General features: G+C 36.8%; 2 protein-coding genes across 10 annotated transcripts in view; one reads left to right on the top strand and one right to left on the bottom strand.

The window, feature by feature from the left end:
• cdc14aa (cell division cycle 14Aa) overlaps positions 1–12,453 on the bottom strand; it is a 22,811-nt gene extending 10,358 nt beyond the window's left edge. For 2 of the 4 annotated variants that reach the window (XM_084118998.1, XM_084118999.1), the window contains exons 1-10: positions 10,149–10,613; positions 9,404–9,494; positions 9,235–9,310; positions 6,857–6,949; positions 6,436–6,515; positions 5,455–5,521; positions 2,112–2,174; positions 1,569–1,656; positions 902–1,132; positions 180–318 (exon numbers count right to left, since the gene is read on the bottom strand). In XM_084118998.1, the coding sequence (XP_083975124.1) occupies positions 180–318; positions 902–1,132; positions 1,569–1,656; positions 2,112–2,174; positions 5,455–5,521; positions 6,436–6,515; positions 6,857–6,949; positions 9,235–9,310; positions 9,404–9,494; positions 10,149–10,194 (974 nt within the window). In that variant the 5' untranslated portion in view covers positions 10,195–10,613. Of the gene's footprint in view, positions 1–179; positions 319–901; positions 1,133–1,568; positions 1,657–2,111; positions 2,175–5,454; positions 5,522–6,435; positions 6,516–6,856; positions 6,950–9,234; positions 9,311–9,403; positions 9,495–9,936; positions 9,971–10,148; positions 10,614–12,344 lie in introns of those variants that run through there. The other 2 variants (XM_084118997.1, XM_084119000.1) reach the window with 2 other exon arrangements.
• LOC311086223 (lipoamide acyltransferase component of branched-chain alpha-keto acid dehydrogenase complex, mitochondrial-like) lies at positions 10,832–24,134 on the top strand. Of its 6 annotated transcripts, none has more exons than XM_084118995.1 (12): positions 10,832–10,850; positions 16,351–16,460; positions 17,624–17,741; positions 17,890–17,965; positions 18,635–18,816; positions 18,915–19,024; positions 19,113–19,347; positions 20,685–20,851; positions 21,556–21,633; positions 21,753–21,944; positions 22,591–22,662; positions 23,474–24,134. In XM_084118995.1, exons 2-12 carry the CDS (start codon positions 16,410–16,412, stop codon positions 23,636–23,638), a joined length of 1,446 nt encoding a protein of 481 aa, XP_083975121.1. In that variant the 5' UTR covers positions 10,832–10,850; positions 16,351–16,409; the 3' UTR covers positions 23,639–24,134. The 6 variants fall into 6 exon arrangements, 5 of the variants coding, with proteins under 5 accessions (XP_083975121.1, XP_083975120.1, XP_083975118.1 ...); XM_084118994.1 differs by lacking the exon at positions 10,832–10,850 and adding an exon at positions 12,602–12,620; XM_084118992.1 differs by lacking the exon at positions 10,832–10,850 and adding an exon at positions 16,145–16,203 and having other exon boundaries at positions 16,298–16,460.

Below are 24,134 nucleotides of genomic sequence, written 5' to 3'. Positions count from 1 at the left end.
GATACCTAGAATAACTAAAGATCTAAATTAAAGCATAATCAATATTTATGATTATTTTCTAATAAGAAACACGATCCACGCAGTTGGGCTGACGGGTGGTTCTTACATCTGAACTGTTATGTCTCTATGTGTCTCAGTCTATCTGTAGACTCTTTCAGTTACTGACAGTTTAGACTTACTGTTCGAGAAAGTGCTGCTGTGGTCCAATGACGGAGCCCGGCCTGCAGATTCGTATCCAGGCAATGGCCTCAGGCGCTGTGAAGCGATAATGCTTCATCAGGTAGCAGCCTATCAGAGTGCCTGTCCTGCCAAGGCCAGCTGTGCAAAGACAGTGGGAAAATAATTTAGTGGAGAAAACAAAACAATTAAAAATTACATAAAAAAAAAAAAAAAAAAAGACCATCAAAGACTAAGGGCCAGATTTACTAAACAGGGCAAATTAGCAAATTGGGGGGGAGGGGGAGGGGGAGCGGGAGGGGGAGGGGGAGGGGGAGCGGGAGGGGGAGGGGGAGGAGGAGGAGGAGGAGGAGGGGGAGGAGGAGGGGGAGGAGGAGGGGGTGCATCTGAGACGCGTCTCTCTGTAGGCAAGGGCGTGGAGAGCTGGTACCCTCTGATGTCACAGGGTACCACAACTTCCAATAGGAAAATTCAACTGCAGTAGCCACCGTTCAACCTGAAGAGGGCAGCACTCAGACGTTTTTACACCATATATTGTAGAATTAAACCACTTTAAACCCAAATGTCAAAACATTGAACCCACCATGAAATGTTGGCCAGAAAATTTCAGGATCATACAATTCTTTTGCTCCACTATTTTACATACAAAAGTGCACCTCACTCCAGATGCAATAAAAACAAGATGCTGTTTCGTCACAAATCTAGATTCTAGAAAGTTTCTCACCCTTGCAGTGGACGGCCACGGCACCCTTTGCGCTCTCACAGATGTGTAGAAAGCGTCTTGTGAGGAGATCACTAGGTGTGGTGCCATCTATAAAGAACAAGTCGTGATGTTCAAACCCGGCATCTGTGAAGCGCCGCCCTTCATAGATTTTCTTGTTCAGTCGCACAACATCTGTCACACTGTGCTGCCGGAAGTAGGAAAAGTATGATTCTGGAGCATGGAGAGGATAACCTGAAAGAGCCAAAACAGTCATCAGTTCATAAGTGAGTTACTCCACTGATACTATTAGTTCACAAGATCACATTTACAAATATTCAGTTAAAGAGTATGCGTATTTGGCGGGCTGTTAAAATGCATCTGATCACTCTGCACAATAATCTAAAAACAGTGTGAATCAACACTACAACAACTAAAGCAGCAAACATTACGAAACACAACATTTATGTCACTGCCAAAACTTTTGGCCATGACTGTAAATGGTTTGACTAGCCATTTTTAATGTTTTCCTATACTTATAGCAAGTTTAACAGGGTTTTGGGAAACAACTGCCATTGAATAAAGAATAAATGGCAACAGGGTTAACATTGATCCAATAACCACTGGAATCTGGTATTTGTTAGGACAGTATGTACTAGCTTTTAGGTGCAAATTTAATGTTCCAGCTTACCGTTCTCTATTTTGCTCTTGGGATGAGGTCCACTGAAGGCCAACAGTTTTCCTGGCACAATCCAGTTAAAATCACCATTTTCCACACGCTTGTAATGCAAAAGATGAGAAGATACACTAAAACTTCTGAATCCATCAAAAGTCCTGTGTATCCTTAATAGCTTTTAAGGGATCACAATGGTACAATATACAGTGTCCCCAAAACGAATAGACACTTAAATACATGTGAAATTGATTACATTGTATAACAAAATGTCAAACCAATTGATTTTTCTGCAATTACTTTTAACTAGTAAAGTACATTTTCCTCAAGTTCACACAGGTTTTATATCAGAGTAAACACAAGTGAAGTGTTTTGCTTACAAAATATACATTTTTCTTTAATAAAAGCCACTTGATTTGATATTTCGATATTGAATGTTATTATTATCACAGTTATTCAATGTTAAATGGTCAAAACTTTTTGGGGCCACTGTAGAGAATGAAGCAGTGCTGTACACTTTTTATATCTAGAATGAAATATTAATATTAAAGTAGGTGATACCTCATAATGTTCATATTCTTCAACATCAAAATTCTCAAAGTCAAAGAACCCGTGCTGCAAGGCCTGAAGAAAAAAATAATTAAGAATAAGATTTACGTTTCATTAAATAAAGACAAATCATGAATCAAGAATTCTATGGAACATAATGAAAATCTAAATGCTTCTAAGAAAATACGTATTTCCATATGAGTCCATTATGCATAAATCTTAAGTTGGATGATACTTCACCCAAAAATGAAAATTCTGTCTTAATTTACTCAGCCTCAAGTTGTTCCAAAAAGGTATGAATTTTTTTCTTCTGCTGGACACAAGAGAAGATATTTGCAAGAATTTGGGCAAACAAACAGTTGATGGGACCCCACTGATTTCCATAGTATGAAACAAAAAATACAATGGAAGTCAATAGGGTCCCATCAACTGTTTGGTTACCAAAATTCTTCAAAATATCTTCATTTGTGTTCAACAGAGGAAAGAAACTCATACAGGTTTAGAACAACTTGAGGGTGAGTAAATTTGGGTGAACTATCCCTTTAAGATAAATCATTGATGCTTAAAAAGATAATAATATTCAACCTCATATACTTCAATCATGTGTCAATTACAAGAACTACCATCCAAGTTGTGTAATATCTCACTGCCTGTCAACTGAATTTCATTCCTGTCAGATACAGTGGGGAGAACAAGTATTTGATACACTGCCGATTTTGCAGGTTTTCCCACTTACAAAGCATGTAGAAGTCTGTAATTTTTATCATATCTCTTCAACTGTGAGTGACGGAATCTAAAACAAAAATTCAGAAAATCACATTGTATGATTTTTAAGTAATTAATTTGCATTTTATTGCATGACATAAGTATTTGATACATCAGAAAAGCAGAACTTAATTTTTGGTACAGAAACCTTTGTTTGCAATTACAGAGATCATACGTTTCCTGTAGTTCTTGACCAGGTTTGCACACACTGTAGCAGGGATTTTGGCCCACTCCTCCATACAGACCTTCTCCAGATCCTTCAGGTTTCGGGGCTATCGCCGGGCAATACGGACTTTCAGCTCCCTCCAAAGATTTTGTATTGGGTTCAGGTCTGGAGACTGGCTAGGCCACTCCAGGACCTTGAGATGCTTCTTACGGAGCCACTCCTTAGTTGCCCTGGCTGTGTGTTTCGGGTCGTTGTCATGCTGGAAGACCCAGCCACGGCCCATCTTCAATGCTCTTACTGAGGGAAGGAGGTTGTTGGCCAAGATCTCGCGATACATGGCCCCATCCATCCTCCTCTCAATACGGTGCAGTCGTCCTGTCCCCTTTGCAGAAAAGCATCCCCAAAGAATGATGTTTCCACCTCCATGCTTCACAGTTGGGATGGTGTTCTTGGGGTTGTACTCTTCTTATCCTTCTTCTTCCTCCAAACACGGCGAGTGGAGTTTAGACCAAAAACCTCTATTTTTGTCTCATCAGACCACATGACCTTCTCCCATTCCTCCTCTGGATCATCCAGATGGTCACTGGCAAACTTCAGACGGTCCTGGACATGCGCTGGCTTGAGCAGGGGGACCTTGCGTGCGCTGCAGGATTTTAATCCATGACGGTGTAATGTGTTACTAATGGTTTTCTTTGAGACTGTGGTCCCAGCTCTCTTCAGGTCATTGACCAGGTCCTGCCGTGTAGTTCTGGGCTGATCCCTCACCTTCCTCATGATCACTGATGCCCCACGAGGTGAGATCTTGCATGGTGCCCCAGACCGAGGAAGATTGACCGTCATCTTGAACTTCTTCCATTTTCTAATAATTGCACCAACAGTTGTTGCCTTCTCACCAAGCTGCTTGCCTATTGTCCTGTAGCCCATCCCAGCCTTGTGCAGGTCTACAATTATATCCCTGATGTCCTTACACAGCTCTCTGGTCTTGGCCATTGTGGAGAGGTTGGAGTCTGTTTGATTGAGTGTGTGGACAGGTGTCTTTTATACAGGTAACGAGTTCAAACAGGTGCAGTTAATACAGGTAATGAGTGGAGAACAGGAGGGCTTCTTAAAGAAAAACTAACAGGTCTGTGAGAGCCGGAATTCTTACTGGTTGGTAGGTGATCAAATACTTCGTCATGCAATAAAATGCAAATTAATTATTTAAAAATCATACAATGTGATTTTCTGGATTTTTGTTTTAGATTCCATCTCTCACAGTTGAAGTGTACCTAAATTAATAAAAATAAAAATTACAGACCTCTACATGCTTTGTAAGTAGGAAAACCTGAAAAATGGGTAGTGTATCAAATACTTGTTCTCCCAACTGTTTTTCCCAAAACTCTCCACCCACAAAAGTCCTTCTTTGTATGTTGCTTCCTGTTAGTAAGTCATCAGTTATTGTGTGGCATGTCCTTAATGTAATCCGTCTACTAGAGCCTGTGCCAATTCTTTCTCCAATGTCAGATTGAAAAGACAGATAATTGGACTAAAAGATTACGTTCTGGGGATAAAGTGCATTGTACGTCTACACGGTCCAGCCTTGGTCCAAAAAATGGGTCAAGAATGTCACAACCTTTACCCTTCCTAAATATTAATAGTTAAAACAGATGCACTGTAAAAAATGATCGTGATTTTAATGGTAAAAGACAGTGAAAAACTGTTAATTGGTTAACAGAAAGTTTCCGTACTATATACGGTAAATAACTGTGATAGATCTAATGGTACATTTGATTTAATGTATTTTTACTGTAAAATACCATTAAATTTACAGTGAAAAAGAACAACTCATTGTATAATTTACAGTGAAAAAACGTAAATTGACATTCCCACAATTCCCTGCGTGACACTTCACATTTGATCTATTTTTGTTGAAATAACTGTTTCTTCATAGTTTTCTTAGTTTGTTCTAATCAGTTATGTACATTAGGGTTTTATGTTACATTTAATGTTGTTAAATTAATGTTTATTGCATTTTTAAAATTTCATGTGTGTTACCATGATGGTGTTTAATGTTTGTGTGAATGACGCTGTGCAGCTTCTATTATATTATTATTATGTTTCTTGCGGAAGAGCTGCTTGTGATGAGCTTTGATTGATCATGTGACTCTCACCACTGCTGTGATTGTTGGTTATCAGTGCATTACAATGGTACAAAACAGATATTAATACTTCAATAGGACGTTAAATTCACATTATATCAGATAATGAATTACAGTTTATTACTGTAAATTTTAAGTTAAGTCTGTAAAACCAATAACGTTGCTACCGTATTTTTGACGGTAAAGTACTGGCAACCACAGCTGCCGTTTTTTACCATAAAAATCACGGTTTAATTTTTTACAGTGTGGTCCTACTGAAACAAACTCTTCCCTTTAATACACTTACCTTGCGTATTCCTTGTAAACAGTCTAATATGGTTAGATCATATGTGCAGTTCCCAAAAGCAGCATCTCTATATGGAAATAAAATATCATTAAATAGATTATATAATAATAATTATAAAAAATATTTTTGGGGGGAAATGTATGATAAAGTGTGTGTGTGTGTGTGAGTGTGTGTGTGTGTGTGTGTGTGTGTGTTTGTGTGTGTGTGTGTGTGTGTGTGTGTGTGCAAACCTATCTCAAAATTTCCGACACTTGGGTAAGAAACATGTTAAATAACTTGCATATGACTGCGTATTAAACGATGTATGATTCACCTTTTGAAAATATGAACTATTTAAAGTTATTATTGATCATTATTTCTTTAGTTACAAATGTTTAATGACTAGTATTTGTGTTCCAACATGTTACAATTGTTTTCGGTCTACCCTACCGTTCAAAAGTTTGGAGTTGATGAAATGTTTTCATGTTTTTGAAAGAAGTCTCTTATGCTCACCAAGGCTTCATTATTTAAAGTAAAAAATACTAATATTGTGAAATATTATTACAAATTCACATAACTGTTTTCTATTTGAATATATTATAAAAATGTAATTTATTCCTGTGATCAAAGCTGAATTTTCAACATCATTACTCCAGTCTTCAGTGTCAAATGATCCTTCAGAAATCATTCTAATATGCTGATTTGCTGCTCAAGAAACATTTCTTATTATTATCAATGTTGTTTAATATTTCTGTAGAAAACTTTTTTAGGATTCTTTGATGAATAGAAAGTTCAAAAGAACAGCATTTATTTGAAAAAGAAATGTTTTGTAACAACGTTGATTAATTTAATGCATCCTTGCTAAATACATTTTTTAATTTCTTTTTAAAAAGGCCTTTTGAATGGTAGTGTACAGTAATATATAAGACTACGGTAATGAGGTGTGACTAGCATGATGATCAGATCAGATCAGATCGAGCATGTGTGTGTGCAGTATCTCACCTGAAGGGCAGGTATGACACATTGGTTCCAGAGATCAGGGCCCGGTACACTTCCTCTGGAGTTCTTTTTAAGTAGATTACCTGAATAAAGAAGCGAGACATGACTAGCAATTTCTCTAAGAGAAGTTAGCTCTTGTTCTTTTAATCATTTTGTCCCCAAAACATGAGGGGTAAAAATTAACACAAATTATCATCTTCTAAGGTTATGGAACGGGGGTGTCCAAAGTCAGTCCTGGAGAGCCACTGTCCTGCAGAGTTCTGCTCCAGCTTGCCTCAACACTTGCCTGGAAGTTTCTAGTATGTCGAGTAAGGCCCTGATTAGCCGACTCAGGTGTGTTTAATTGGGGTTGGAGCTGAACTCAGCAGGCCCTCCAGGAGAAGGATTGGACACCCTTGTTATAGAAACACAGAGCTGGACTCACTGCATAAGCACCGATGAGCACGGCTGCATTGGCTCTCTTTCGTTGGTCATAACTGGTGTAATGGATGATGCGCTTTCTGGACAGAGTGAAAGACTGCAGATATACAAAAGACATATTCATGTTCAGATAGTTCATCCAAAAATGACAATTCTGTCATCATTTATTCCCCCTCATGTCATCCCAAACATGTATGCCTTTCTTTCTTCTGCAGAACGCAAAACATGTTAGGTAAAATGTTCATGCTGCTTTTCATGCTCACTTTAAAAGTAGTCCATATGACTTGCCATATTTCAAGTCCTCTGAAGCCAGAGCACAGCAAATCGCCTAAATATAGTGCATGGCGCTTATGGACTACAGTTGTAGTACTTTCATGGTGCCTTTTTGTAATTTTTGGATCTTGACAGCCACCTCACCATTCACTTTGAATGTATTGAAAAGAGTAGAACATTCTGCCGATTACATCTCCTTTTTTATTTAATGGAAGAAAGAAATCCATACATGTTTGGAATGACATGACGGTGTGTAAATGATGGCAGAATGTTCATATTTGGGTGAACTGTTCCTTTAATAGAGTATATAAGGATACTTAAGGCTCTGGTTGTCATTCATATGCTTCTTGCCTTTTTAATTTTGATTTTGCTGTTTTGTGTAGAATGGTACTGCATTAACAATGTCTCAGGCAGAGAAAGATGAAGTGAATTACTCAGTTATCTATTTCTCATTACATTAAGCCAATTAGGTACATTTGGAATTTTATTGTTATTTAACCCTGTAATTCCTGGCACAAATAAAAGTCTGTTTTTTTTTTTTTTTTGGAATGGAATACTTTATTTATATGACCAAAAATTAATTCTGATAGCTTGTAATGTAAATCGGTAAGATCTATAAAACAGTATAGGAGATTACATGCATTAAGTGCATATATGTTCAAAGTTCTGTAGTTTTTATTGTGGGGGCAAAACAATGCAATGCAATAAAATGACGGTTGAGAGATGAACAAATAAACGTCCCTCAAGAGCCTGATGTATCATATTTGATACTCATATTTTAACATGTTTAAAAAATTAAAAAAGTGAAAAATGAACCTTTTTTTAATTAAAAAAATAGAAAGCAAAGCTAAGTTGCTTCAGGTCAGTAAATGTTCATCTTGAAATATTAATAGCAATTAAAAAAAGAGGCTATTCTTATGTTTACTTTATAAAAATCAGTAAAGTCTTCACAGCAAAATATGGGAAATGACATAGAGTGCCCTAAAAAAAAAACACTTTCAAGTGTATGAATGCCACTACATTAGTCAATACCAAACCTGAAGTTAATCTGTTTTAAAGAGATATATTACAATGCAACAAACGGAAATTAGGTTTAAAATGATAGAACAATAGATCTACTGTTAAAAATTAAAAGAAAATGCATTTTGGACACTTTCTGGTTATCAAACATTAGTGGATCATGTTGTGAATCATACTCTGCTAGGAGCTTTGTGAACTTGAGAAGAACCGACTTCATACATACACTAAAAGAAATCACCAAAACGCTAGTGGTTCAAAAGTCATACATGGCAAACGATGTTCTGAGACAAGCTGTACACTAATTTGTTTTCAAATGCCACTTGGTTTAATATTTCAAATCTAAATCAACAAATTCCAGATGTTTTATGTGCTACTTTAATCCAAATATTTTTTGTACCCACTTCACACTAAAGACAAGCACATACTGTCCAGAAACACCCTGAGCCCTATAGCCTTAATCTGTCAGCTCCAGATACAAAGATAGTCACTGAAGTTCAATCACATGCCAGAAACTTCTGTGGTGTCATTATAGAAACGTGTAACTCGCAGTAATAGAGCGCTCTCTGCTGCTCACTGCAGAAACTGCTTCCGACTCATTATACAGTCTTGCAACACATAAAATAACTTACTATTAATATAAACATTATGACCATGGCTGCTGGTGGTGAAGGGATGTGACCACAGTTAAGGTTTTACAAAACTGAACTATTAATGGTGATTTTCATTTATTTTTGTAAGGCTGGGCTTAACCTACCCATTTGCAGGGGATTAGCCTTCATCGTTTTCCAGGAAAGCATATTTAAGTTCTGTTATGTAAGATTCATACATTTCTATATACTCATATTCACATTTTTTTCTGGAATGAGAGGAAAATGGTTTTGAAGTGTCTCAGCAAACCATTCTAATTTATTTTAGGCAATCAAACTAATGTGTCTGCTAACTAAAAAGGCTGTTCTCAATGTTTATCAATCAGGCCAAATATGAAAATGAAAATAGCCTATTTGATCAGTGAGTAAAATATGAATTTCCGGTGAAGGAATACAACAAGCACTGTAATGCAAACATTTGATTCAAAGAAGATGATCTTACCTTTAGTTTCTTGTTCAGTTTGCAGCAATATCTGTACAGCATTGCCAGATTGAGGGGTCCAAAATCTGCATAAAAGCTTGCGACAGAAATGGAAAATAAAGTCATGAAATGAAACAATCAAATATGAGCCGAATTTTACATGGTCAGTTAAAAACTTACAAAGACTTACTTTTCATATATAAATTCATCATCTGTGCAGAAGAAATGTGTGTTTGCTGTGCTCTTGGGTTTGCCTCTGAGAGTAGCGAAATACAGTCGATCTGGGGGAAAGAAAATACAACTGAATACAGAATAAAAAAATAAAAAAAAGTTGCTACCTTAATTATTTAAGTACAATCAACTACTAGGATATTTAAGTCATTTCCATTTAAATCTTGAATATTGTATAACTCATAAAAAAGTTGAAAATTGCTTAACTTATTTTGATGAGTTAAAGCAATGTAAAAACATATGTTGTCATAATGTATTGATCATATAATTTTCTACAGTGCATTCTAGCAATCTGAAGATAAACTGCAACAGGAAGCAGAATGTAACAAATTTAAATTACTTTCATTATATTATGTATATTTGAATGTACATGAATAACCGATCTGTAAATCATTATATATTGTTTTAATAACACTCGTGAAATTGATTACAAAGTGCAACATTCTGTAACATTAAAACAACATTTTGTTTTACTAATTCTGGCATATTTACATGGTGCAGCAATGTTCATGAATATGCATGGACCCTATCAAATAAACCAATAAATAAACATACGTTATGCTAGGATATTGATGTTATACGACATTTGTATATGGATTGGGCAGATTAGAAAATAGATTTTAAAATATAGTTGCCTTCGAACCTTTGTTTTATAAAAAATAAAAATAAAAAAAACGATATAGTAACTATATTAATCTTATTACCTTTGATAAACTCAGAAGGTCCAAGCAGCTCATTGTCATCTCCCATTTTATTTAATAATGAAACTTCAGGATGTTTAAATATTTCCACGAGTTTCTTCTCGTTCCAACGGGACGTTATACTGGAACATCCGGCAATTTTGAAAATAAATGTGTTTAAAAATAAATCCGTTATAACGAAGACAACACAGTCCTGTTATAACCCACTTCTGTGTCCTATAAGCTCTTCTGTGTCGAGAATAGACTGCAAATCCTCTAAGTCTCTTTCGAACCGAAGGTGAGTTAAAAACATCATGTTTTCCATCAGTTTAACCTCATAAATGTTCGTGTCCTTCAGTTTTCCCTACTTTTTGCATTTTTATTGTGCTGGAGTTCCCTCGCACGTTTTTTCCACAGCTGAAAACTTCACGATACAAGTTAAAGAGACATTGCCTAGTTACCACGTGCCACACCACCACACAAATGCGTGTTGCTAAGGAGGGGGCACTTTCGACCAATCAGAGGACGCAGAGCCTGATCTGTTTTGGATCACAGCTTTTCTAAGTCGCTTTGATACGTTTCTCGAATCATCCTTAAGATTAGCAAAACAGTGTGTGCATTTATCAAACCACTTAATACAAACAGCAGCACACAATGGATTACCTGCAAAAAGCGTGTCACTCGCTCATCTCTTAAATCATCATCTCCTTAGTTCATCTCTCAAAAGTAAGTATTTATGTCAGTGAACATATGACATGAGTGCCATCAGAATGACAAGTCCTTGTGTCATTTTTCAAAAACAAGATAGTCAAAATGCTTAGCCACGTTGTCAATATAACAGTTTACTCTACTCTGTCAGTATTTTCAGATGTGAACTATTTTGATGACAATGATTGAAAATGCACAAGACTGCACTTTATCTGTATGGCATATATAAATTTCAACTGTACAATTTTACTACAACAGTACTCCACTGTATGAACACACACACAAACACACACACACACACACACACACACACACACACACACACACACACACACACACACACATATATATATAATGATTGAAAACATGATTCACAATAGTGCCCTTATTTTATCAGAAACATGTCTATCCTCTTCTATCTCTTCCTCTGGTTTACCTCCGTACTCTTCCACCACACATCCTTACTTTTCTTCTTCCTGACTGTTGACCCTGTTTGTTTCCTTATTGTTTTTCCATTGTCGGAATTTGTAACACTGTGTTGTGCTCTGTCTATATGCTTGCCAAATGATGCAACTGGTTGATCAATGGTTGATTTAGTGCTTTATATTCCCCTTCATTAATGAAATTCAAAATTCACCTTCACAATTCACCAATTCAGGACACATTTATAAAAATAAAAAAGTCTAAAAGAAATGTATAGAAAATATGCTTGACAGTTTATGACAAATAGTTCAGCCATCTTGCATTTAATGACTTGAGATGTTTTGAGGGGATGTTGAGATGTTATTCAACAGGGAACCAGTATAATATATTTTGATCAGCATGGCATAAGCATCGATTGCATTACTGTACCAAAGCATTTACAACTTGTTCAAAATAACTATAAATGTTATTTATGATGTGCACAAGTGACTAGATAATGTGGAGGTTGAACAAGTAGTTTTAGGAATTTCAGTTGTGATCTTAGAAACGCACCAAAGCGACTGAGAAAAACTGTGATGCATGTTACGTGATTTAGCCACAGAAAGAGACAGAAATAATAAGTAATGTTATTTTTGCATCCAACTTTGTTGAAGAATATATTTCACATATTACCCAGGAACGTATTTATAAGCCTACCTGTGAAATAATTTGTACTTTTAGAAATGTATAAAGATAGATAGATAGTAGACAGACATACAGACAGACAGATAGATAGATAGATAGATAGATAGATAGATAGATAGTAGACAGATAGATAGATAGATAGATAGATAGATAGATAGATAGATAGATAGTAGACAGATAGATAGATAGATAGATAGATAGATAGACAGACAGACAGACAGACAGATAGATAGATAGATAGATAGATAGTAGACAGATAGATAGATAGATAGATAGATAGATAGACAGACAGACAGACAGACAGACAGACAGACAGATAGATAGATAGATAGATAGATAGATAGATAGATAGATAGATAGATAGATAGATAGATAGATAGATAGATAGTAGACAGACAGACAGACCTGTGATGTGTGTTATCCAGGCTGTTGGTGGCACCATGGCTGGACGCCTGCGCTTAAAGCGCCAGTGTCCCCTCCAGGCCGGCACATGGGACATGCCTTCATTGAGGTCCGTGAATGGAGGAAGAGGATAATGCTGATGAAGAATCACATCCTTATGTCGTCCCCCATTTAAACTGGAGGCAGCCGAACATAATTTGAGTCACAGAACAGAAGAAATAAGCTGCATTTCTCCAGAACTCCTCGCAGCTCAACCCGCCAAACTGCTACGAAACAAAGGTAAGAGCGGCTCAAGTGACCGCCTCGGGTTACAGCTCGACTTCAGAAAGGCCCCGGCTCCGGTGCTGTCAAAGGTTTTCGGTTACTCTCAATTCCCATAGAGGTGGGAATGTCACTGTTGAATTCTCACTCTGATTGGGCTTGAGATACGACCTCTGTGACACATTGGTATTGTCTCCATCAGTCTCTGCCACTATAAAGCAGCATGGGCTTTTCACCACTGCAGCCGTCTGGAGTCCCGTTCTCTCGGTCAAGGGTCAGTGGCTGTGGGACAGTGCTAAGGTAACACCTGAGATGAGGACATGCTTAGAGGCCAGAGTCCAAATGGAACAGGGTTTCTAATAACAGGCAAGGTCAACCACAGCGTTACAGGAGAGCTTATCAGCGCTGTAGATATTTGAGAAACACTGGAAGACGACTCTTCCCCACAGGATGCGGTTAAAATGAAAAAAGCACCTAGTATTACAAATGCTGCTTGACATGATTTTTAACATGAGATAAAAGTATTATGACATGGCTGACTGACTGGTCAATCACAGCATTCTAACATCAAATATTTTTGTATAATGACTGCTAAACTGGATTATTGACCATTGTCCCCCATGTATTGTTCACTATAAAAAGTAATTCAGGGGACCTGTTGTAACCGGTCCTACTCGATTTGAACCAGCAACTTGCGCGCTAACAAGGATGCTACAGTCTCTAGCATCAGTCGCTAGTGCACCTCTTGAGCTCTTACTAGCTTGGCTTCGTTTCAGTCACCTCCCCAAAACCTCACTCCCATCTAAGTTACGGCACCAAATGTATCCGGTCCTACTCAACACGCTCTTAGCGGGATTGAGTAGGACCATGGGAGACAGGCGCGCTAACAAAGAGGCTAGTGCACCTCTTGAGTCCAGGGGAGTGAGGTTTACATGCACAAACCTCAGCTTGCCTCCATTACGTTACCCCAAAAATTGTTATTCATTGATTTCATTTAATGTTTAAGTTGTAAACATTATTTTGTTTAGTACTGTGGATATAATTTATATTATAAAATAATTTATATTATAAAATAATATACAAATAATTTATAATAAAAAAAAACTTGAAATTGGGTGTAATTTAAAGTCAAATCTCTGCATTATTTGATTTTTTTTAAAAACAATTAAGGTCAGCTCAATGTAGTTTGTTGGTTGAACAATTTCATTTGAAGTTGTCATTACTCAAAAAGATTGAGTAATTTTTTTTGAGCAAACACATTATTTTTTACAATGCTGTTATTGTTAAAACTAGGCTATTAAAATTGCTGAAAAACTTAAAAGCACAAAACAAAATGTAACCAAAAACTTAAACTACAATTAAAATGAAAACCAAAAATATAAATATAAAAGCTAGTTCAAAATATTGATAAATACTATATATACAGTAAATAATACTAAAATAACTGTTTCCAGTTTCATAAACATCACTGTGGTCTCTTTCTTCTGATATAATAAATTAATAAAAAGTCGAATTATTTATTTTTTGATAGGAAGCTGGATCTTCCGATCATTATTGCAAAATAAACCCTGACAGTTTATTTTATTTTTAATATGTTTTTTGTTAATCATAATCATTTTAATTAGATAATTTGTATAATTGTAAAGTTGGAAATGATGCTTCTTTGTCATTTTATTTTAGATTAGGTTTGTCAAAAAATTACTACAAGGTTAGAAGAGATAGATGAGATGCTGCTGTGTTGTTATAAAATTGTAAAATACCATATTAATATATCAATAATTAAAGGTTTTGATTTCAGTACATGAATTCCTATCATTCATATATGTGTCCTTTAAGCAAAATGTCATTATACAGAAAACACGTCAGAGGAGTGATATTAATGAATATTGGGTCAAATGAACTATTGGGATCTGTGTGAAGATCCTGAAGCATCAGACCAAACACAATGCGTGAGAGAATATCCTCCTTCAGTCATGTGCTTCATATCACCTGCACACAGTCATGCCTCATCTATTCTCGTCTTAACCCGATCATTTCAATCAGCCAATTAAGCAGCATCTTAAGGAGCTGTGGGAAAAGACAGCCAGGGTCAAGGCTGACGTGATAATCTCACCATGAGAAGAATGACTGCTGAACTGGGGACAAGACATCCCAGAGACTGGGTCACCTGACCTCAACCATGCAGTGCAACCAAAGCTGGAGTAGATGACAGCATATGGATTAACTCAATATTATTGTTTATACACTGTAAAATTAATTAATTATATGAGACAGCATATGTTTTTAGATTGATTTAACTCATCAAAATAAGTTAAGCAAATTTAAACTTTTAAAGTTACACAAGACAACTCCTTTTTTTGTTAAAGTCAGTTTAATGTAATTTAAGTTGAAATGACTTAAACATCCAAATTGATTGTACTTAGAAATTTAAGGCAGCAACTTTTTGGCTTTAAACGTAATAAAAAATTAGGAGAATGAAAAATAATCTCTGAAGTATAAAGTAGAGAAGAGGTCTGAATAGAGCAAGTTTTCCCAAACACGACATACACTGACCTACAACCAGGAAATCACATGTGGTTTCCATCAGGAATTTCCTATGGGGTTTTAGAATACCTTTAACGAAAAGAAGTGCACTTTATTGACTTAAACGTGCACTTAGGCCTAGTGTAGGCTACTTTAAAAACTACTGGCAGATAATAATAATGACATAAAAGGCCACTTTAAAGAGAGTGTACTTTCACGACAACGTTTCTTAACTGACTTCATTACACTTTTAAAAAGTGCACTTTGTAACAATGTCAAAATAAAAGTTTTACTTCAAAGTACGTTTTAGATTATAATGTTTAAATAATCTTTTGTCATGCTTTGAAGATACACTTATTTTGATGTAGGATATTGACTATAACATACTAAAGCACACGTAAAGTACTATTATAAGTTGTTATAACCGTAATGTGTTATTCCATACCTACAATTATTAGATTGCAACATTATTACTAATATTACTTACATATGCTACACGTTTTAATAGAAATTACATTAAAGTAGGCTATCTTTTTTTGTTTACCATAAATGCTTGTCAGTACATACTGTATGACAATACACTTCAATATAAGTAATTGTGAAATTACATAAAGATGCACTTTATACTTAGAGTAGGCTACTTAAGTGGGTCAAAATATTACGTTCAGTTCGCACTTATAGGCTATTTTCTTTTAAAGTATTATTACCGTTATAAGTACTTTAGTAGGCTTCTTGCAGGTCTGTAAACATATTTGAATAGACTTTAACATTTTGTTCTACGATTAAGGTTGTTAAGAGTAAGATCAAGGATTAAGGTTGCAAATTCAGCATATACATTAATAAAGATAAAAAAAAACTTAAAGTTGTTAGATAACGTTAATGAGTAAACACATATTTTGTTTGTCAAATAACTTTAAGATATTTTTCACTTCAAATAATTTTAATATACGGCGAAATCATGTTTACATGCTTGAAAAAACGAAACACTCATTGGCTGGTCAAAGGCGGCGTGAGCATGACGTCAACAAGCGTAACAAACAAGAGGATGCAAGATGAGAGATGACCAACACCACTTGGGGTTCGCAATTACAGGAAGTCCTGATTTGATTTCCCCATGATTATGTAGTAATAAGTGGTTGTAGCATTACATTTGAGTTGTTTTTGTCTTGCAGGGTAAATGTATTGTTGTCATGCGCTCAGTGAGTCGGTTGTTCATATCTCGCAGTTTCAGGATGCCGGAGAGATCTCCTGCGTTCATCATCTCTGTGAGGGTCTTGGGCAATCATGGCGGCGATAACATCAGTGCGGAGCTCTCTGAGAACACTGAGGCGTCTGGTGGGTTTAGAAACATTGTGCTTTCATTAAACGAATATAACGCACCGTGTTAGAGTTTCCTAGTCGAATCACTTTCAGCGAACACGCACAAATTGAAAATATAATGAATTGCTGAAATGTTCAGTCCTGTCCTCTGCTATAGTCAGTGTATATTCATTAAAGTCACCATGAAATCAAAATGGGCATTTCTTATTTATATATTTTTTTATTGGATAATGCAGTATTTATTATTAATAGTTTGTCCATGCACATTTTTAATTTATAAATTAATTTATTATTAATTATATTACTCATAATCTTTAATTAAAAATCTTATCTGATGAGTGAAGACGTGTTTACTGGCGAGAGGGCTGAGATCACAGCAATGGCAAACAAACCACATCAATTCAAACATTTTTTTCTTGTTCGAGAAGCCATTTCGCTTGGATATATGTCACAATAGGGAACAAAAGACTATTGCAACTTTGTTTCATGTTGACTTTAAAGGCACACTATGCAAGATTTGTGCCATAATATAACAGCTTCAAAATCATTTCGATGGTAAACAAAATCATTGTAGGGCAAATCATCCCGATATGCAGTGGGGCACTGGCAAAACCAGCAATGCAAGTTTGAGAGGTGGCGCCCCGACAAATCTCGCGAGAGTCACGACTTGCTTTACGGCACTACGTCCCATACATCGACAACATATGAAGCAGCCTCTGTGGAAGACACTAGCATGCATTTCAGACGTTAATCATGGCAGAGTCAACGAAAGAAACGAAGAAAGCGCGGTCGGAAGAGTGCAGAGACAGCTCTTCGTGAGTGGTATTTACGACATTAACGTTAAATACAAGTACTCCACAGCGACTCTAGGGGTCGCTGTTTGAGAAAAACGGAAACTGCATAGTGTGCCTTTAAAGACTGCATACTAGTATTCAACCAAAAGACCCATGAATTATGAATTACATTAAATGTCACGCAATTTTACATTGCCATATATTTTCACTGATCCGTGGTGTAAAACCTGCTTAGTGTAGTTAACGCATTTGCAGAAATGCTGCTGTGTTTAATTGACCCAGTAATCCCAGTCACTTTTTTCAGGGCTAGTAAACCTACCTTTAGCATCCTGAGGAAAAAAAACAAATGTTTAATGGTCTTGCCTATGTACATCAAATCCCCAGGTTGTATCCCATCGCCTCCAGCAGTGTCCCAGGCTCCAGGCCCTTGGACCGGCCCCTGTAGTTCACATCTCCACACCACTCACTTCAATTCACTGGAGCGGCCTCAGATCCAGCCATGGTATGTGTCGGAAAGATGACATTCCCATATATGTTCAAACAGGCTTATTAGCTTGTACGACATATTAACAAGCCCTGATCTTTCTGTTAAAGTCATTGCTGTGGTAATAAACCGGACTGTTGCAGTGTGCTTTTGTGTATACTTTCAGTGGCCTCTGGACCAGTGCTGCAGTTTAAACTCTCAGATATTGGAGAGGGCATTATGGAAGTGACAGTAAAAGAGTGGTATGTTGACGTGTTTGAATTTTGTATTGTAAACATGCTGAAATAGATCTTAATCTGAGACTTGAGTTTTGTCCCTAACAGAAGACTTGCTTCAGTGGAGCCACCAAAGTTGCTCTTGTTAAGACAAGTTTTTTTTTTACTGTTTTTTGACTAAAGCATGAAAAACATGTTTGCAGATATTTAGGAAACATACTAAGTTCACATACTCGTTTCTCAGTTTACATCTCACAATTCTGTCTTTATAACACGCGATTGTTGTGACTACAGTATATCTCACAATTCTGACTTTATAACACACGATTTTGACTTTATATCTCGCAATTCTGACTTTATAACATGCAATTGTCTTTATATCTCGCAATTCTGACTATAATACGCGATTCTGACTTAATAACTTGCAGTTGCGGGTTTATATCACGCAATTCTGAGACAAAAAGTCAGAATGGCGGGATGTAAACTCGCAATTGCGAAGAAAAAAGTCAGAATTGTCGGAATTACCTTTTTTTATTTTTTATTCAGTGGCAGAAACAAGCTTCCAAAGTTACGGCCTAAACATTAGTGGTGCAAAAGAGCAATCAGCAAATAGCAAAACATGTTTATTTTACGGATTAACCCATTCTAAATAATAAATAATGGTGAATATTCCAAGCAAATTTATGCTGTATGCAGGTATGTCAAGGAAGGGGACAGGGTCTCCCAGTTTGACAGCATTTGTGAGGTCCAGAGTGACAAAGCATCTGTCACTATCACAAGCCGTTATGATGGCGTCATCCGTAAGCTGTACTATGATGTTAATGCTATCGCACATGTTGGTTCACCTCTTGTAGACATTGAAACGGACAAAGCGCTGGGTCAGTCACTGTTGTGGATTGTATTTTTAATATTCACTTTGAACTTGGAAATGTCCTTCCATCTCTGTCATTGTGCACTAATGCTGTTTGTCCTGCAGAGGGCGACCCAGAGGAGGATGTGGTAGAGACTCCAGCAATATCCTATAACCAATCACATGAAAAAACCCAGGCGACACCAGCAGTGCGCCGTCTGGCCATGGAGAACAATGTAATTGTGCATGACATCAGACCCCTCTATCATTGTGGCTCTATTGAGTTCTGTATAATTCCTGATCTCTAAATCTGTCCTCTATCAGATTAAACTAAGTGAGGTGGTCGGGACTGGAAAAGATGGCCGTATTTTAAAAGAGGACATTATCAGTTTCTTAGCCAAGCAGACAGGAGCCATCCTTCCTTATGAGGTCCAGAAAATCCCAACACCTGTGATTTCCACTGCCGAGACCTCTCCCAAAGAGGAGACGCCCATCATGGCACCTCTGGCGATCCCGCGACACATCTTTTCCGGCAAAGACAGGACAGAGCCTCTGAACGGTGAGTTTGAGTGTGCTCCATGTTCTTGGATGTCGGTCAATGATATTCAAAAATATATTGGTTACACTTTACAATAAGGTTTGTTAGTTAACATTAGTTAGCCACATTATTTAGCATGAACTAATAATGAACTGCACTTATACAGCATTTATTAATCTTTGTTAATGTTACTTAATGCACTGTGAACTAACATGAATAAACAAAGAACAGCTGTATTTTTATTAACTAACATAGATTAACAAATACAGTTACAAATGTATTGCTCATGGTTATTTAATGTTAGTTAATGCATTAACTAATGTTAACTAATGAACCTTATTGTAACGTGTTAGCAATATATTATGCTAATTCATGATTACAATGACTTGAACACACCTGTTCTGTTTTTTTAATATATATTTATTTATTTATTTAAACAATGTATATTTTTAATTTTTTAAATAATATCGGGCACCATAAAGTTGTAAATAAAAAAAAGAACCTTAAGTTTATTCTCATTTCTTAGGTCATGTGGTGCGACTTCCCAAAAATGTAATATGTATTAAAGGGATAGTTCACTTAAAAATTTAAATTCTGTCACCATTTACTCACCCTCAAGTTGTTTAAAAAAATATCTTCCTTTGTGTTCAGCAGAAGAAAGACATTCATACAGGTTTGAAACAACTTGAGGGTGAGTAAATGATGACAGAATTTTCATTTTTAAGTGAACTATTCCTTTAATTAACAATTCATGATATGTGTAAACAAACTTTTTACCTTGAAAAATATAGTAAACAACTTCGAAAATGATGATTAAAATGTGTACACTTACATATATTTGATGTATGGAAAATATATCACTTTTTACTTGTTGGTTACACCACATGACATTTTCAGAGTCATTCAATTAAAACTGTTCTTGAAAAGGGCATAAAAGTTTTTAAAACCATATGAAACCAACATAAGTACAAAACGTACACTTTTAAAAGCCCTTTCACAGCAAGAATGATAAAAAATATAAAACTATGACTAGTAACTATATTGTTTTTAATAAGCGCATTGCTGTTATGTCATCTGCTGATTTAAATGCCTGAGATCTTTGCGGGGATTTTGATTGGCTTTCAATTTTTTTAGCGTTCATCCACCAGAAAAAAAAAGTCATTTTAAAAAGTGATTCCAACAGTATCGTTCCTCTGTGTCATTATAGTTGTGCTGTGGACTTCCCTATTCTTATAGAATTAGATTAGGTTTAAGACCTTAAACTATATTGCCATTTCTTTATCACGGATGATGTTATTTGTCATTGACTTGCATGTTTGGCTATCTTGAACATCTCTTCTATATGGTGATAAACACAGGTTTCCAGAAGGCCATGGTGAAGACCATGAGCGCTGCTCTGAAAACTCCTCACTTCGGTTACTGTGATGAGGTGGACCTGACGCAGCTAGTGCGCTTACGCTCGGAGCTGAAGGACATGGCCGAGTCTCGGGGTGTCAAACTCAGCTACATGCCTTTCTTCATCAAGGTGCTCACCTGTTACACTTGGTGTTACACCAACCACCTGTTTCTGTTTATACACATTAAAAATAAAAGGGCCATCACGCTATAAGATTTTTAAATATTCATTATAATATCCATTTTTTGTAGGTAAACTCTGAAATATAAAAATAACCAGTAATCATGAATGGCGGGAAAAGTCGTTGATCAGATTGTGTATGATCACTTCTCTAATGGCTTTTTGCTATGTGAGTATTAAAGGCACACTATGTAATTTTTCGCCACTAGAGGTCGCTTATTCAAATCAAAGGCGTAGCTTGATGACGCCTTGATTTCGGGGAATCATGGGAGTTGTTGTCTTCACCTCTACAGCCGGTGGAGAATACGACGGGACTCGGGAAATCATATTCATGGATGATCGGTAATGTATTAAAGATTTATAAGCATCTTTGGTGTTTCCATGGTTTCTACAAAATAAAACCAGAAATCGAGGGTAACGAGGGTAATGATGTCGTTGATAGGCGACGCACGGACACGGTCCTGTTTAAAACTCTCTGGATTTAAACATTCTTAGAAACATTTTGTGATAATGTAAGTACACAAATCAACAAAATATATAACATTGTTCTAGTGGGTTTTGGATATTTGGATTATTTACGTAGTGTGCCTTTAACTCCAGGTGTTTGGGGTCAGATTTTAATTCTAGATAGTTTTTTCTACTGTTTTGTTCAGGCTGCATCACTAGGGCTCTTGCAGTTTCCTGTTCTCAATGCCTCTGTGGATGAGGGCTGCCAAAACATCACATTCAAGGCAAGACAAACCCCAAAACACTCCAATTACATCACAGCCTTTCTTTTTGAGGCTCGTGGTATGCTGAAATGTCCTAAAAAGCACTATTTGAATAACAGTTTTTATTTGTGTTCTCTCAGGCGTCTCATAACATCGGTCTGGCAATGGACACTCCTCAGGGCCTCCTGGTGCCCAATGTGAAGAGCGTTCAGGCCCTCAGTGTTTTTGACATTGCTGTGGAGCTCAACCGTCTGCAGGCTCTGGGTTCGGCTGGACAGCTGGGCACCGCTGACCTCACTGGAGGAACTTTCACCCTCTCCAACATTGGCTCGGTGAGGCGCCGTCCACCTGACTTCAGACTTCAGAAATAGGTCAAGTGTGTATTTTCTGCATCCCCCAATGGCATTGTCTAAACATTTTCCCAAAAATCCTCATCTTCCATATCTCAGACGAACAGGTAGCCTTGTCCCAAACTCACGTCATTTGTAAACCTTATGTGCAATTTAAACGTTCTAACCTTTAATATTATAGTAATGTACTAATTGAAATGATTCACTGTACAGTTTACAGCATTAGAGATTTTTTTTTTTTTTCCTTGAGGAAAATTGACATGTTCCTGATCCGATAGAATTGAAACCAATCGCAAGCTTGTGAATTAGTGTCAAAGCTCAGCCCGAATCATTCGTCCACTGGAACAGATTGCAGTTCGGCCACTAGTGATGCATAAATTACACACTGTACTTGGTCTTAAACACTATGTTTACCCTATTTGGGCCTTGACTACAGTCGCCCCGAATGTTGGGCCTCATGATCGTTATCCTGTTTGGAGGATATATATGAGGGTCTAGAAGGTCTAAGCGCTTCTTTTATGGGTTAGCAGCCCTCAAACAACAGCAGGCTTTCAATGGGCTTCTATTTGCTATCTAGCGATTATCTGATCTCTCCTCATAAAATAATTAAAGTAATTTTTTCATTTAGATTGGAGGGACGTATGCCAAGCCTGTGATTCTGCCCCCGGAGGTGGCCATCGGAGCTTTGGGAAAGATCCAGGTGAGCTGCTTGTTTTCTTCACTCTTTAATAAAAAAAGGAGATGATTGTTGAATCATTGGATCTACAGTAAATAATAGTGATTTTTTGCTGCATTGCTTTTGTATATTCTATAGCGAATTATAATAACCCATACATGCTGATATTTTGCACTTTTTGTCACATCTATTAATTTATTGAAAAAAATACATTAAAAATAGTTCAAACATACTATGGCTTCAACCACTGCAGAACCTCAAGGCTGTGTATCAATGTCAGATATTCTCCTAAAATCAGATAATTAGTAAATTTTTTTAGGACTTATATGACAAGATTAGTTCAGGTTGTAAAATGTAATGTTGTGCCACTACCCAAAATGGTTGAAGTTCAGAACTATATGAAACCAACATGAATACAGTTCATGTGTTATATGAACTTTTTGTTTTATAATCACCATATAATGTACCATTGTTTGAAGTTTTTTTTTTTTTTGGCCAATATCCAATATGCAGTGATTTTCAATAGAAATCCACGTGAGGGTGTAAGATTTCCCCACGCAGAGTTTGTGTCGGGTTCAAGTTATCCTCACTCAGCTGACCACTAGAAAACTGCTTGGTTTGAAAGTGCTTCTGTGTGAGCTGTGCTTCATACATCGCTACATTATTGACAATGGGCTTTTTTTTTTGGCAAAATTTTCAGTGATATTCCACTTATCATTAGCCTCATAGCATAATTGCCTATTTAAAATAAATGACTTATAGGCAATTATGCTATGAGGCTAACGTTATGTTACTGTGCCTTTAAACTTAAAGGCGTTTCTCTGCTCTGCTGCAGGTGCTGCCCAGGTTTAACTCCCGTGATGAGATGAAGGCGTACATCATGAACGTCAGCTGGTCCGCCGATCATCGTGTCGTAGACGGGGCTACCATGTCCCGCTTCTCCAACCTGTGGCGGTCTTACCTGGAGAACCCAGCTGCTATGGTCCTGGAACTCAAATGAAGGCTGCTCTGGAAATGAGATCTCCGCTGGAGTGTCTTTAGGTTAATTACAACTGCAATACAGTGTTGTGGCTATCATCATGAAAACACACGTTTCTGCTTTCACATTCATTCGTGAGAGGGAAAAGACTAATTTCTTTCCTCTAGATGCCTTAATTTTTTAACTATGCATCATAAAACACTTGCGTCATGTTAATGAGTGTTTTTGAGTGGGTGGTTTTTCTAATGCACAGACAGAGGCTGATACCGACTGGCTCTTGGACAAGCATCTGGACTGTAACGTCTCATTGTTTGCTGACTTTCTCTGAGACTTCATTCACACAAGCTTCTGTAGAGCTGACAGACAGTCACTTCATCTAAAACCACTTGTGTGCCAATGTGACTGGATGTCAGAGTAAAGAAAGGACCATCATTTAACTGTTAAATTAACAATTGGGCCACGCATGGATAGACTACTAAAATGTGATGGGAATAAAGCTTTTTTTTTTGGCAAGCTG

Source organism: Abramis brama, assembly GCF_963993115.1.
Source record: "Abramis brama genome assembly, chromosome: 7".
NCBI lineage: Eukaryota > Metazoa > Chordata > Actinopteri > Cypriniformes > Leuciscidae > Abramis > Abramis brama.
Note: the sequence above shows the minus strand (reverse complement) of the source record. Positions and strands in the feature narration are given on the sequence as shown.

What these genes read in the sequence shown, in the direction of transcription:
- LOC311086223 (XM_084118995.1), top strand. Translation starts at nt 16,410, where the DNA reads ATGGCGGCGATAACATCAGTGCGGAGCTCTCTGAGAACACTGAGGCGT. An exon ending in GTCTGGCCATGGAGAACAAT is followed by an intron (nt 19,025 to 19,112) that starts GTAATTGTGCAT and finishes GTCCTCTATCAG; the next exon opens with ATTAAACTAAGTGAGGTGGT. An exon ending in ACATGCCTTTCTTCATCAAG is followed by an intron (nt 20,852 to 21,555) that starts GTGCTCACCTGT and finishes TGTTTTGTTCAG; the next exon opens with GCTGCATCACTAGGGCTCTT.